Below are 15,651 nucleotides of genomic sequence, written 5' to 3'. Positions count from 1 at the left end.
GGGTATGATGAGTAAAGAATCAGGCAGTTCCTAAATTATGTAGTTGTTCAGGTAGGAAAACAAAAAGACAGCATAAAAGGACAGCTTCTGTGGGTTTGGTATCTATTTGAACGTAATTTTCATGGAGAATTTATGGCTAAGATCTTTCACATTTTAATCCTGTAATGAAACCTGCTTGTCCACATACAACTTCCAAGTTATGTCTTGAAAGAACATTTATGTCAAGACAAAGCCATCTTACACATGAGTGGTTATGTGAAACCTGAAAATTTGTGGACTTTTATAAGATTTTGCAATGGGAGCATGATGTGCTGGTTTTCAAGATGCAAGACTTGTAATCGCCTTAAGTGATTGCAGTGAGTGTACTAGTGTTTCTCTGGGATTGACCTTACACTTCTAAGTTTAACATTTAGAGAAGAACTTTTTCTTATGGCTCTGTTTTTCATTTAATAGCAACTTATTTTTAATGAAGTATTATACTTTACGCATGTAGTTAGTTTTCTTTGTTAGCTAGAAAGTCCTGTTGTTAACTGAAAAATAGATCATAAAATTGAGATGTGGGACATTATAACAATTTTGAGATAGGTTGCACTTTTTAAATATATAAAGCATTGGTACCTTCTTAGTTAGATTGGTTGTTAGTAAATGATTATTAAGAAGTATTCTTCTTTGCCACCGATTCTTCAAGTTTTAACTACCTAAAACTCTTCTGTAGGTCCAAAGTACAGAGGGAGAAGCTCCTCATGTTCCAACCACTTACCAGCTAGGTCTTAACAAGTCAAAAAGAGGTAAGTAAGCCTGTACTCACTGGTATCTGAGCACATTACCGAAATGTCTTTGGGTGATGTGGAAAAGGGGTTTTTTCATCGGTCAGTGTTTGCAGTGCTTATAAATATAAAAAGAAGATGAAGAACACAGGTGTGCATGCTTCATTATGGTTTGATTGTAGAATCTTTGGTATCTTCCTGAAGACTTTTGTGCTCATAAAGTAATTTTAATTCACTTATCTTGTAATGACCTCCTTGCACAGTTATGTGTATTCTAAATAATGTTTTAGTTCTGCACAAGGGCTAGATGGGAAGTGGTAGAGCAACAAAGTCAGGCCTGCTTTTTACATGCTTATGTTTGAGATGTAGACTTGTATTAGCCACCTCTGGGTTTTCATTACTTAAATCTAGCTCCTAGGTATAATACATGAATGTGCCTCTGGCAGAAAACACCAGTTTCTCAGCGATAGTTAAAGCTAGTTAAATTCAAACTAGATCAAAGGTGAGTTGCTGTAGGTACTGTTCTTCTCTTGAGTTATTAATTATTGACCAAAGACCCTTTGAATCAATTTCTTTCACTTTTAACTTGCAACAAGAAAAACATGTCTGATCATCTTCAAAGTTGTAAAGCTTTGGAGATTTAGGGAGAAAGGAAAGGAGAAGAGAAGTTAAATGACCACTGAAGGTAGGAGTATTTATTTTTAAAACTTCACACATGCTGAACCACCCTGTTTTTTTGTTTTTGTTTTTTTTTAAAGCAAGATTCATATGTGTGTTCCTAGAATAGGAAATTACATGTTCTCTTCTGATCTCTGGAGTGACTCCATATGAAACAATCTGCATATAAATTTTCTTTTTCTATTGCAGTACAGTACTGACAAACAAGATCCCCACTCTCCCTAGGGCACCACAGTTCTGCTCAGACACAAAATGAACTTTACTGCTTAATTTTTTTCCCTTTGTGAGCCCATAAATATATGTGTTCCTGAGCTGTAAGGCAGAGTTCATAGCCATCCAGGAATCTTTGCTTTAGATAGGTAAAGGGATGCATTGGATAAAGCAGCTTGCCCTGTGTCAAAAGGGGGATGAAAACAGTATAATTACCTTAAGATCCTTGAGGAGTAAGCTTCCTGTAGTGGGAAAGATGGAATGTGGTTTGTATTCACATCTGAGTTTCTTCCTCTTGTCTTCTGTAGGAGCTCTTATTTCTGGTGCCATAACTAAAAATGGTAACTCTTTTTTGAATCACATCTTTGTAAATTAACAGTAAAATAGTTTTGTGTATATGCATGAAAGAGGGAGAAAGAACAATAGTGTGTTTTAGTCATTTTTTTTAAAGTAGCCTTCCAAATTTTGATGTGATATGCAAGTATGTTAATCCTAGTGGCAGAATTTGAATCACTGGTAATATATTCATCTCACAAGTTTAGTAAAAGTGCACACAGCGCATGTATAAAAATGCTTCCCACTTTGGTAATAGAATTTCTGAAGCTACAGTAATCTAAATCTCAGATGCAGTCCCAGGATTTACAATAGAGGTTTAGTGACGCAACTCATGTCACAAGTTAACATTCACTGGCATGTTAAGAACAGTCCAATAGTGTCCTTACTGCCAAAGATGTTCAATATTTTCTTTGGCCTAGCAGGGTATGCAGGTGCACTGTTTCTCTGTGATGCTGGATAAATAGAATTGGCACCTTTTGTTTTGTTCTCACTGTAATGTTTGCTTTAACTTCCTAGTTTTTAATTAGAAATAATGTCTTACCTCTTCAGTTAGGACACAAGTCTGTTTCTTTTTAATTCTGCCTTTTTCTTTGGTAAACTATGCTTTTTGTGAAACTGAAATGTCTGACTAAAGAGTCTCAATCGTGATTTATAGTTTACAAAAACGGTTTCACCTACATTCTACTTAGTTTCTGAAGTAACACGGTAAGGTAGGAGAACTATTGTCTCATTTTCTGAGGAGAGGAGTTACTGCTTACGATGATAAAGCCAGGACTTGACCCAGGTCTCCTTGTTCTTTCCACTGCCTGACATCTGCTCTGAAGCCTAAGCAGTCCACACTTGACCTGGTGTGTGTGTGAATTCAGACTGGGCTGACTGCGGAGGGGGCTCTTGGCACGGGCGGTGCTGCACGGTGGCCAAGACGACTCAGGGGAGAGAACCGGAGGGAAGCTGGTCAGGGCTTCCTGGGCTCTTTGGCAGCTGCCCTTTGCCCAAGCAGATCGGGCAGTTTCACCTCTAAATCCTCTAAGCAACTGTTGAAGTCTGTTGTTGCTTTATGGAGATAACTTTATGGAGATTGATGAATTCAGCAAATACGTTTTTATTGTTGGCTTGCTCTAGTTACTTGGGATACAAACAGGAATAAATAAGGTTCCTGTTTTCAGAATACTGACAATCTAGTTTTTCTTTTTAAAAAGGTATGCAAACATACAATTATGGTGATGACTCCTGTGGCATGTTAATCATTTTCTCGGATAATGTACTGCATAATTAGTACCTGTAGTAACAGCTTACTCTAATTCAGTTTCACAGTTATTACAATTTACCTAAACTTATTAAGATATGGATCAGTTCCTTATATTATACAATTTTTTTGACTTCAAAACATTACAGAATTATTTTACATTTTTAATGGGAAAAATATTATTCCATTTCATGTTGCTCCAGGTTGAACCTAAGGTAATTAGAATATTTTTCAAAGTCAGGCAACCAATAATTAATTTTGGATTTTATTCAAACATATTATGGAGTACTTCCTGTCATTCAAATCTTAAATGAATGTGGACTTGGTAAACACAGAGTATTTAGCCTATTGCTTCTGCAGAACTTGACTGTGTCATGAAATGTCATCCTCAGTAAATGTAACAGCTGTAAAGTCTCCCCTACTATGGTGCTCACAGTGTAACTGGGCATGTAATCATGCCTACTGTGCTTAGTTGGCTTTTTTAGTTACTTAAAAAAATTTTTTTTAGCTTATACTAACCAGGAATGATAAAAATTAACAATATTACCTTCTAGTTGAACCTATGTGATTTTCATTCAGCTAAGAAATAATTGTTTCATAACTTACAAATGTTTGCAGCATTTGAAACATCAGAGACATTTAAGTTTTCTTGCATATAAATTATTAATTTGTTGGCCTTAATTGTATTTTTATTTTCTTATTGGGAAGGTAATAGGTGTTTTTAAATACATAGAATTTTATGTATTTATTTTTGGTCATGCTGGGCCTTTGTTGCCACACACAGGCCTTCCCTAGGTGTGGCGAGCAGGGGCTGCCTTATAGCGATGGTGCGTGGGCCTCTCACCCCACTGGCCTCGCTCGTTGTGGAGCACAGGCTGTAGATGCACAGGCTCCAGGGGTGTGGCACATGGGCTCTAGTCACAGACTGCGTAGTTGTGGCCCGTGGCCAAGCTGCTCCGTGGCGTGTGGGGCCCTTGTGGACCAGGCCTCACACTGTCTCCTGCATTAGCAGGTGGACTCTTTACCACTGAGCACCAAGGAAGCCCGTACATGTTTTATACACTGCACTTAAACTTCTGATTTCACCTAAGTGTCTTTACATATTTTACATAATGAAAATGGTTTATTTGGGACTTTAATTTTTATTAGAGCCATTTTTCATTTCAGCAGGTTGTTCTCCAAGGATAAGACCAAAATACATGATAATTAGAGCTTAATTTGCAACACTGAGAATTTCTGATGTGATTCAGTTTTATTTGAATTCAGGTCACTTCCTATGCTTTGAAGCCACAATTTGGCATAAGTAATGCATACTTTTCTCAGAAAGAGTCACTGTTGTGTACCATATATCTTTTGGAAATCATGTAATAAAGGTACTCACCGAAGTCCTATGTAGCAGTTTTGTATAACTGCATTTCTTTTTTGGTAGATCAATTATTACGTACTGCAAGTCAGCACTCTGATAGCAGTGGTTTTGCTGAAGATTCGACAGACTGCCTCTCACTTAATCATCTTCAGGTAATATTTCCTATCACAGTAGGCGTTATGATTAACTTCTTTATATTTAGGTGATTTTTCATTGTCTATATATTCAAGAGAATCTGTGCAATATTTATTTTTCAAATGATAGCATCTGTATCCTAGAGTTTTAGTCTTATTATCTGAGCATTTGTCTATAAATGTTAAGTTACACTAATTATTCATCTTTCTCTGACTGAATATTTAAAAACAACAACCAAAAAAGCTTCTTCATTTTTGAACCACCAATAAACAGAGTATTTTAATCCTTAACCTATTTTATTTTTTTTTTAATTTTCTATCATCATTGTATTTCAATGAGAGAAAATGAAAGTGTTAGTCAGTCAGTCTTGTCTAACTCTTTGCTACCACATGGATTTGCCAGACTCCTCTGTCCATGGAATCTTCCAGGCAGGAATACTTAAGTGGGTAGCCATTCTTTTTTCCAGGGGATCTTCCCTACCCAGGGCTCGAACCCAGGTCTCCAGAATTGTAGGCAGATTCTTTACAATTTGTGCCTGTATTTCAGTATTTTATAATAATTAATTAATAACTAACTAAAACTGTGGTTTCATAGCTTGCTCAATATTACTTGACTTTTATGCTATAGTGTGTTAGCAAAGACAGGCATGTCTTAAACTGTTCTCAAGGAACTTATAGTTTATGTGTGCAGTACATAATGTACATGAAAAGTGTTTTAAACATATGTAAGGAAATTTTAAAGAAAACTGGAATAAGAGAAAAAAGAACCTAAAAAAGTACCTTAGAAACAGCATTTAAGGAGTAGACAGTGAGAAGTTTCTAAGGAGACTAAGAATAATCCAGCAGGCATAAAAATTGAGAGATGGAGGAGAAACTTTTAAAAGGAGAGCTGTAGCCATTGGAGTGAAAAGATGAAAATTTGTTTAATTCTGAAATTGAGTACTTAAGTGAGTAGTTCTGATGCATTGAATGAGAAGTGTGATTGGAGAGTAAATCAGTGACAGAGAAGATATGAATTATGTTCTTTTTTCAAATAAGGATGATAGCTAAGGATTACAAGTCTTTTTGTCTTTTTTATACAATAATGATTTAGGAAAGTTGTTTGGCTAAGAGAAGGCTAAGAGAAAGAGAGCTTGATGCAGAAAAGTCTGGGATGAACCTGGAGAAATACCCTAACCTTTGAGAGGAGGTGGTCAGAAGTATAGATTGGACGGATTCGCTTTGAAAAAAGACACAGTTTTCTTTCAGAATGGAGAGGAGGGAATGATGGGGTCAGGTACAGGGAAGTTTGTAGGTATTGAGGAAGAGGTTAAGACATTTTTGTCTGTTTTCTCTGAGTCAGTGTCATATGTTGGAAGGAATGGAGTGCTTATTTGCCCCGTCATGTCCGACTCTTTGCAGCCTCGTGCAGTGTAGTCCGCTAGGTTCCTCTGTCCGTGAAATTTTTCAGGCAAGGTTACTGGAGTGGGTTTCCATTTCCTCTTCCAAGAAGGAAAGGAGATGGGTGTTGAAAGGGGGTATTTAAGGAAATTAGTAAAGATCTGGAATAATCTTTGTGAGAAAGCAGAGTTGTTGTTGATCAAGGACACTGAGAGCAGTTTAGAGCAGCACCAGGGCCAAAACCAAGGTGGGAGACCCCGAAAGTGAAGAAGCCTCACAGCAGTTTGGTATTTTGTTAATGCTACTACTTATTTGAGTTCCCCATCCTTCTACCTGTTTTCCTTTCACAGGTTCATGAGTCCTTGCAGGCCATGGGGAGTAGTGCAGATAGCTGCGACAGTGAGACAACAGTCACATCATTTGGTGAAGACCTTGTCACACCAACAGTGCAAGACCAGTCTTATTTTAATGAATCAGAGGAGGAGTCTCTTACGTGTCCTCAGATGGAAAGAGAAAAGGCAGCAACAGTTGCTGAGAAAAGGTCAGATGGCCAGGATTCCCTCCTGTGCCAGACTGTTGAGAACATAGGGCATCAGCAGTCCACCTGGAGTGCAGGGGATCACGCTACTGAAATTACTGAAAGGAAAGAGGATGTGTCTCCAGCACAGCCTGTGGAATTACTAAGGGAAGCAAGTGCTGAAAGTGATGTGGATAAAAGCAGCGAATGTGAATTTGTCCAGTATACCACCCACCATATTCTTAAATCATTGGCTTCTATTGAAGCTAAATGTGGTGAGAAAGGGGCTGAAAATACAACGGGGTCTCCCTCTTCTGTGGACAGAGTTAATACAGCTTTACAAAGAGCGCAAATGAAGGTTTGTAGTCTGTCTAATCAAAGAGTGGGGCGTAGTTTGATAAAGTCAAAAGATCTGTTAAAACAGGGGTACCTGTTTGCAAAAGCTGGCTATCCTCTAAGGAGGTCTCAGTCTTTACCAACCACCTTGCTGAGCCCAGTAAGGGTTGTGTCATCTGTCAATGTCCGGTTGTCCCCTGGAAAAGAGACCAGATGCAGTCCACCATCCTTCACCTACAAGTATACACAGGAGGAGGAACAGAGATTAAAGAAAGAAGTGACTGAGCATGATGGTCAGTCTTCTGTCAAATCCACTATTTTCATCTCTCCGACGTCTGGGAAGAAAGAAGCCAATGCCCCGAGTGAGGTGACGCGGCTGGAGGAGTGCCATCAGCGGAGGACTCCGGCCTGCTCGCTGCCTGCTCCAGCGCCTGTATCTCAGTCCACCTGCTCCCTTCACTCTCTCCACTCGGAGTGGCAGGAAAGGCACCTGTGTGAACACATGAGAACTCTGAGCACTCACAGTGTTCCCAGTGTAGCAGGCGCCGCCTGCAGTGCCTTCCCGTGCCCTCTCGGATGTCCTTACTCACACAGACATGCTGCCTCCCCTTACCGAGCGTGCTCTGTGAACCCCCCTTCTGCCATCGAGATGCAGTTGCGAAGAGTGTTGCATGATATTAGAAACTCACTGCAGAATCTTTCCCAGGTATGAAACCAAGTTTATCTTTCTTACTCTTGTTTTCTTTTATTGGTCTGAGTACCTCGTAATTCACTGGAAAGCTAGGAGCCATCAGACATGAATCACCTCAGCCTCATTTTCCTACATCCTTAAATTTATCTGTACTTTCCCCCCCTCCACCCCCCGACCCCCGCCCCAGCCTCTTCCTTCCTAGCTCAAGGAAAAAGCTGTAACTAATTCTGAACAAGGTGAATGTCTCTGTTCACAGTCTCCTTCCCTTCTGGAGAGGAGATTTTGTTTTTTAGGTGTCCTCCTTTCTTTAGCCTCTATCCTCCATTGTCTCTGTCTTAGTCAAGTTGTCTTTGTCATTAAAAAAGAAAACTTCTCAAGCGCTGTCTGTCCTTTTCTCTTCCATCTGACAGTGTTCACCACTTCTTTCTAAGTTTTCCTCCCTTGGCTTGTGTGGCCGTGTGTTCTCCTGGTTCCACTCGTTGCTCTCTGACTAAGCTTTTCCTTCATCTGCTGACTCCTGATGCTGGTCTCCTGGTACAGAATTAGTCTGCTTCCACTGGGTTAAAAGAAGAGAAAAAAATCAGGTAAACGTGTGGATCTAGTCTATATGTCTTGTCACTTTTAAAGTCCCTGCTCTCAGATTTGTTAGTGGGATGGGAACAATTTCCAAAATAAGTTTTGAGAAGTAAATTGTTGGTTTGCCTTTCACATTTCCTTTCTAAATCTCTTCCTGAGCTACTTAGATTAGGCAGTTGAGGAATGAAGAAAATGACAGTGTAATGTAATGAACGGGGTGTTCAGCTAAGAGTCGAGAAGCCTAGAGTGTATATGATACGTTCCTTTTCATGATGATGTAGTAGACAGGAAGCCCCTTTGACAGTAAAAATGAAAGTTGGAAACCTTTCAAGTTATGTAGTAAAACACACTTTTAAGTAGCGATTTTATCCTCATGATGATTGTCTTCTACTAATGATTTTCAGTCTAACCAGAAAGTGGGTGTCTCTCTTTCCTCCTTACAAAATGTAGTTCTGTCTACAAATGAGAAATTAACCTTTGAGCTGCAGTTACGGGAAGCTGGGGATTCCCAGGGTCCTGCCCACCTACACCTTCATGTTCCACCTGCCTAGACCAGCTTGTTCTGCTCGAGATGTGGTTTTCTCTTCAGTGTTCATGAGTGACCCCGCTGATTTCCCCATCCTCACTCCACCCCACCTCAGGAGACAGGTGCTGTGTATCTCCTGGCCTCTGGCTGTGTCTCCAGGCCCATTCCCTGTGAGCATGCTCCACATAACATGCAGGCTCCTGCCTAGGTGTGTGTCCCTAGCTGTCTGGTTTTTTTTTTTTTTTACACATGCCACATTTTTTTTTAACCTGGGATGGCCTGCCCTTGCCTTTCTTCACCTAAGTCCTGTTTACTGTTAAGATACAGGTCAAGTGTCACCACTGTCGAAAACACTTAACCTAATCTGGATTTTTGATTGTTTTCATCATAGCAGTCCCCACACCAACCCCAAACCTAATCTGGATTTTTGATTGTTTTCATCATAGCAGTCCCCACACCAACCCCAACCAATATTATGTATATATTTCTACTTCTGTTTTCTCCTTGTTTCTTCCTCTGTGAGAATGCTTGAAGGCTGGGAATGCCTTCTATCTTCCTTTTATCTTTTTCACTACCTAAGGGGTGCATAGTAGATACTCAGATATCTAAGAGTGAATGTGGTGATTGCTTGCTACTTTCTTCAGCCAAGTCAGTCGTTTCTGTCATCTCAGAATGACATTTGCTATTGCTTCTGTATTTCTGAGTTTTGTTTTTATTTTTCTACTTTCTCAAGGCAAGAAGGAGGTCCTGTAAGACATATTAATAGATTTAAACTATATGTGTTCCTTTGCCTCTTTCCTGTTCCAAATACACTGACTTATAACTACAACAGATAGGAGTAGTAGGTGGTACTGGTGACTGATTTATCTGATTTTGGCGTACAACATGAAGTGGTTTTAGGTTTTGTTTTATGCCCCAAAGAGAAACATATGTACTCCCCAAATTCTGCCTTTTTAACACCTTAGATGATGTGGAAGTAGTCACTTTAACATACTTTCTAATCAGACTTTCACTCTTTTGAAGTACCCTATGATGAGAGGACCTGATCTTGCTGCTGCTCCGTATAGTACTCAGAAATCATCTGTTCTACCTCTTTATGAAGTAAGTTGTTACTTAAATCCTTGTGTTACAGAATAATTTGTGTGATTTAGAAGTTAATGCTCTTATATTGCATTTTAGAATACTTTCCAGGAGCTCCAAGTAATGAGGCGGAGTCTGAATTTGTTTAGAACGCAAATGATGGATTTAGAATTGGCAATGCTGCGTCAGCAAACCATGGTTTATCATCATATGACTGAGGAGGAAAGGTAACAGTTCATATGTCTTAACGTTGACTTAAAATATTTTTCATTCTAAAAAGCATTTTAACTTTTTTTTTTCTTGGAAGCTGACTTTTATTTACACTGCTGTGTACCCTTTATCTAGTCTGTGAACCATTGTAAATAAAATTGGGCACAATGTTTTGCTAAGTAAACTTCTCTGTCTTCGCTGAATTGAGGAAGACAGTGGTTGGAATCTGTTTCTTATTGTCTGGAATATTTGTGATGGAAGCTAGAGGAAGAAAAAGCAGTTATAATGGTTATACTCATTGCAGACGCTGTTGTGCTAATCTATAGAACTTGGAGTTTCAGTAACTTCCAAAAGCTTGTGAGAGTTGTGACACTGAGTTTCCTACTAATAGGTATGAAGTTGATCAGCTGCAGAGTTTGAGAAATTCAGTCCGAATGGAACTCCAGGACCTGGAGCTGCAGCTGGAGGAGCGCCTGCTGGGGCTGGAGGAGCAGCTCCGCCCTGTGCACTTGCCGTCAGCCTTCCGCCCCTCCGCACTCATGGTATGCTTCCTCGGGTTGTCACGGTTTTTTCACTCAGAACTTGTTAATAGCGTTCCACACAATTTAGGACAAATGCCTTAATTTAAAAACAACATATTTTAAAAATGGCATTAGAGACATGCCGTGTTTAATGAGTCTTTCTGACAAATCAATGGAATGTGTAAGTTGTGGTTAACTTCTTAAATATTTAGCATATTTATATATATATAAATATATTGAAAAATCGTAATTTAATAATAGAGAATAAGGAGCAATGCAAAAATTTAAGGATTTTAAAGGAAAAATGATAGTAGGTTAGCATATGACTAATTTAGATGTTACTCATTGTGTATAACTGAAGAACACACACATATGTATTTCATGTAACCTTTTCCCCCACCCTTTCTTGCCTTTGAAAAAATACTGTTCCCTTTACATTTTTCCTTTATTTTGGATCTTTTCCATTCTGTATGTTTTTTGAGGAATCAAATAAGATCTTTGTAAAAGCAGAAAAACCTGTATACAAACAAAAATAGAGACAAACACTCTCTGTCTCTATTTTGTACCACTATTCTTACTCCTAATGTTCCTTTTCATGCAATCTGAACTTCAACAATTGTATTCTTATTTTTGCCAAAATCTTTCAGTTGTAGAATATATTGTTTTGAAATGTTGAAACAGTGAATTCTTCTCTTTGTTAATTGAACATAACTGATTTTGTTAAAAACAATTAGCATGAACACACACGTATATATGCACACATAGCAAGTAGAGTAAGAATGTGTGTGTGTGTGTATATGTATATGATAGCACAGACTATGCATATCTTGACAATGAATATCTCATCGGCAGTTTTGATCTATTTGATCTCATCAACAGTTTTGATCTATTATTCTGAGAAATGTGCATTGGTGAGATCAGAGAATCAGAACATCTTCTATGCAACCTTCAGTCACAGTAACACATTTTATAGGATCCTGTGACAGCTGAGGCTGACTTTTGTGACATAAAGGACTGCTTTAGAGCAAAAATAATTAGCTCATTTTATTATAAAGCACTTGCAATTTGAAAAAACTACACACAGAAACACACACATATATCACATATATATATATTGTTTTGCTTTTTCAGGGAATGTGTGGCAGTAGAAGCGCTGATAACTTGTCATGCCCTTCTCCATTGAATGTAATGGAACCAGTAAGCCTCTTTCCTTTTAAATCACTGGGGAAGGGAATGATATCATATTTAATAAACACACAGTTTTCCTAATGTAGATGAAAAAAAAATTTAAATACACAATTTGATAAGTTAGTTAATTTGATTAGAAGTGAGTCTGGCACTTCTTGAAGTCTGTTGCCATCTTTGGCCACTAGAAAGCCAGTTAATTGTAATAATGATTTATCTTCATGGCCTAAAGGAAATAATGCATCATAAAAAGTAATTTATATTTCAGGAAATGTGCTTTCGCAGTCTGATTCCAGGTTCTTTAGGTAATTGGATCTTTAAGATGACTACATTTTGAACAAAGATTGATTTTTATTGTATTTTAAATGAATTAGTTCATTTGAGGGCATTATGAGTTTTTTTTACTGGTTACTTTTCTTTGTAAGTAATTTGGACACCCATGTAGAACCAAGTAAAATTTCATCCAGCTATAGCCTAGTTAAATATTTTATGGCTTGATCTCACTGCAAATTTTAATTTTTCTTGCTGTTTTTGCAAATGAAATTGAGTAGTAACTAAATGAGTGCATTTGAATCATGTCTCTACAAGTTAAATGATTTGGGGCAGCATCGAGGATATTAATCTTCTTTTAACTATGAATATTAATTTAAAGAGAGAAGAATTACAGTTTTTCTGATCTCTAGGTCACTGAACTGATGCGGGAACAGTCATACCTAAAGTCTGAATTGGGCCTGGGCCATGGAGAAATGGGATTTGAAAATTCCTCCTGGAGAAAGCTCAGAATCTGTTTTTTCCCAAGCAACATCAGAGTCATCGTCCGTATGTTCTGGTCCCTCTCATGCCAGTAGAAGAACTGGAGTACCTCCTATTGACTCAGTGGGCAAACCCAAAACCCATCTGGTACCAAGCAAGAAATTATTCCGAGCATCAGTGGCCCTAACACCAACTGCTCCTTCTAGAACAGGCTCTGTGCAGACACCTCCAGATGTGGAAAGTTCTGAGGAAGCTGGAGCAACTGAAGAAACCTCAGAAGCTGTAGGACCTAAATCTGAAGTGGAGGAAGAACAGGGAAAAGTCTCGTTATTGCCAGCTGCTGAGGAAGTGCATAAAAATGTGGAGCAAGATGAGTTACAGCAAGTCATAAGGGAGGTGAGTAAAATCTATGCTTAATTAATTTGTTTTGAATAGGTTTTATTTTAACATTAATTATTTGTAAGGTACTCCTTTGATTCACTGTATTCAGTAATTTTCCCATTGATCTCGCTCGTGTCTATTATGTTTGTAATGCTGTTTCTGCAAATTTCATACTCCCATGTGAAGTAATTGCAATTCTCTATATTCACTCTGGTGAAGAAGGTATGTGCGGGTTTCAGAATAGGTGAACATGTGACGAGGACTTTAGACCTCTGTTTCCACCTTTGTAAAATTAAGGATTGTAATTTAGATCTCTTCCAAGATTAAAATCTGCCATTTTATAATGTCAGTTGAGATTTTAAGAAGTATGAAGCATTTAATCTATTTGGTTTAGTGAGTAGAGACCTATAGAAATTATGTAAGTCATTCAAAGATAGAAATATAGAATTAAAGTTTACCTTGTGTGGTTAGCAGTATGCAGACCTGAAACATTTAGCAATAGTTCTAGGTTACCGAAAGGACTGCAGAAACTTAGGAGGACTAGTAATCAAAGGCAAAATGTTTCAGAAATTAGTAAAATAGTTGCTTTTGACACCAGGATCAGACAGTAAGGAACAGTATGGATATCATTTAAAAAAGGAAACTGCTATAGGTACATATTTATGTATGACTTTGTTTTTTCCTTTTCTCAAATTACATTGTGTCTTCGGATGCAAAATTCAGTAGAATGCATAAGATAAAAATTACACGTGTTGAATTTATTTTTTTCATTCTGTCCCTGTCTTAAGAATAACTCTGAGGAAGAACTGTAATTATTCATAGTTCTTTCCAACTGGGATACTAAAATCCATGATAAAAAGGATCATTCATTCTTTCCATTAGTAAAAAGAATAGCCTACTGTGTTTTTAAAAAAAATGGTTTACAAGTGTCTTAATGAGTACCTGCTCTGTAAAGGAGAAAAGAAAAATGGATGTAAGACCATGAAATCCTTAAGCTTAAAGTCTAGTAGGAAGGTAAATAGAACTAACTCAGGGAACAGTTGAAAAATCATACAGAAAAGCATTTAGTATAATGTATTGAGAAGTAAGGATTTAGAAATGGAAAATACTGAAATGAACCAGAGAAATAAGAGTCAGTGGCTCCTTTTTAATCTTTGTACTTACAATAAATTCAGTGATGTGAATGTAACACATTTTTAGAATTAATTTGTGAGTAACATTGAACAAATTTTTAGTGGTTATAGGTCAAGAATGGTGGCAGCAATTCGCAGCAACATGCATGGACCTAGAGATTGTCATACTGAGTGATTAAGTCAGAGAAGGAGAAATACAGGATGACATCCCTTGTATGTGGAATCTATAAAGAAATGATACAATTGAACTTACTTACAAACAGAGAGAGACTTGCAGACTTAGAGAACTGAACTTATGGTTGGCAGGGGGAACCATATGCCAACATATGGTTGGCAGGGGATAGTTAGGAAGTTTAGGATGGACATGGACACCTTGCTATATTTAAAATGGTAACTTTGTAGCACATGGAACTCTGCTCAATGTTATGTGGCAGCCTGGATGAAAAGTGGATACATGTATATATATGGCTGAGTCCTTTCACTCTTCATCTGAAATTCACGACATTGCTAATGGGCTATACCCAGTACAAAATTAATTTTTTTTTTTTTAAGAATGGTGGCAACGTACCAAAATGTTTTTTTCAAATGAGCCATTGCTCCTCTGGGTCCAAAGATTAGTTTATGTATGAGGTGCCATCATTTACAGCTGCATGACAGTAGCTTGAGAAGTACCTTGAAAATAAAGTCAGTTTTGCTTTATATGACATTAATATATGCATTCCTAAAAATCACGCTATGCAGATTTGTGTAGTAAAAACTACAGAGCTCATGGGGAAAATAGTATTAGAAGCATAACATTCAAAACTTTTGTCAGTGACAGATTTTTGAAAAGATGAAAACCTAATAAAAACCCTAACACTGTTTTGTTAAGAAATAAATGCTACAATAGTGTGACACTGCCTTGAAAAAGACCTGAAATTTGCTTCTGGAATTGGATTTTGGAAGGGCTGCAAAATAAGTTACTTGTGAGTTACTGTGACGTGGTAGAGGGGGGTGATAATGAAATCTAACAGAAATTGTAGTGCCAGGTGCAGACAGGTGTGCTTCACAACACAGTGAACTAAGACATCTGGTAGCTGTTCAATGTTTGCGCATGTTGGGTGCTCTGTTCCTAGGTTCAACTGGCATTCAGACAAGTTAACACTTAAAAAACAAGCATTCTGTCAATAGCAGAAGACACTGCATGTATGTAATTTCTTTTCATGACGTGAATTACCAACTTGAAATTTAAAAGATCTTAATTCTATAAATTTATTTGTCCTATAAATGTAATTATTTTGTAGGTTGGTTGTATCTGGCTACTCTTTAGCAGGCTCTGTACATCCACCTTGCTCAGTTAGTTAGGTGTGACTGATGGTGTTTCACGTCAAAGATCAATTTTTGAGTAGAACTAAGTAATTATTTTTCTTCATAATGTATTTGTTAACTGAGGAAATCAGTTTTAAGGTACTCCCTTGACACAAAATGTGGTATTTTTGTTCCCTTTAGCTTGCTTTGGTTTGAAAAACTTCCTTGGAAACTGGACTTTATATACTCATTTGGCACAAATACTCTTTTAATGCATACTTGAGTCCTCATATTTAATGTTGCTAATGGATGGCCTGATGTGTGCTATAAGTGATTTC

The 15,651-nt window shown here is 37.8% G+C and overlaps 1 protein-coding gene across 1 annotated transcript in view; it reads left to right on the top strand.

Annotated features, from left to right (window-relative positions):
* The window catches only part of SSFA2 (sperm specific antigen 2), a 36,748-nt gene that overhangs the window by 14,541 nt on the left and 6,556 nt on the right, over positions 1–15,651 (top strand). The window contains 9 exon segments of the mRNA XM_010833846.1: positions 716–788; positions 4,667–4,755; positions 6,468–7,676; positions 9,787–9,864; positions 9,943–10,070; positions 10,445–10,595; positions 11,706–11,771; positions 12,443–12,517; positions 12,519–12,908. Coding sequence (XP_010832148.1) covers positions 716–788; positions 4,667–4,755; positions 6,468–7,676; positions 9,787–9,864; positions 9,943–10,070; positions 10,445–10,595; positions 11,706–11,771; positions 12,443–12,517; positions 12,519–12,908 — 2,259 coding nt within the window.

Source organism: Bison bison, unplaced genomic scaffold (genome assembly GCF_000754665.1).
Source record: "Bison bison bison isolate TAMUID 2011002044 unplaced genomic scaffold, Bison_UMD1.0 scf7180017863946, whole genome shotgun sequence".
NCBI classification, from domain to species: domain Eukaryota; kingdom Metazoa; phylum Chordata; class Mammalia; order Artiodactyla; family Bovidae; genus Bison; species Bison bison.
This window is presented reverse-complemented; position numbering and strand designations above follow the sequence as displayed.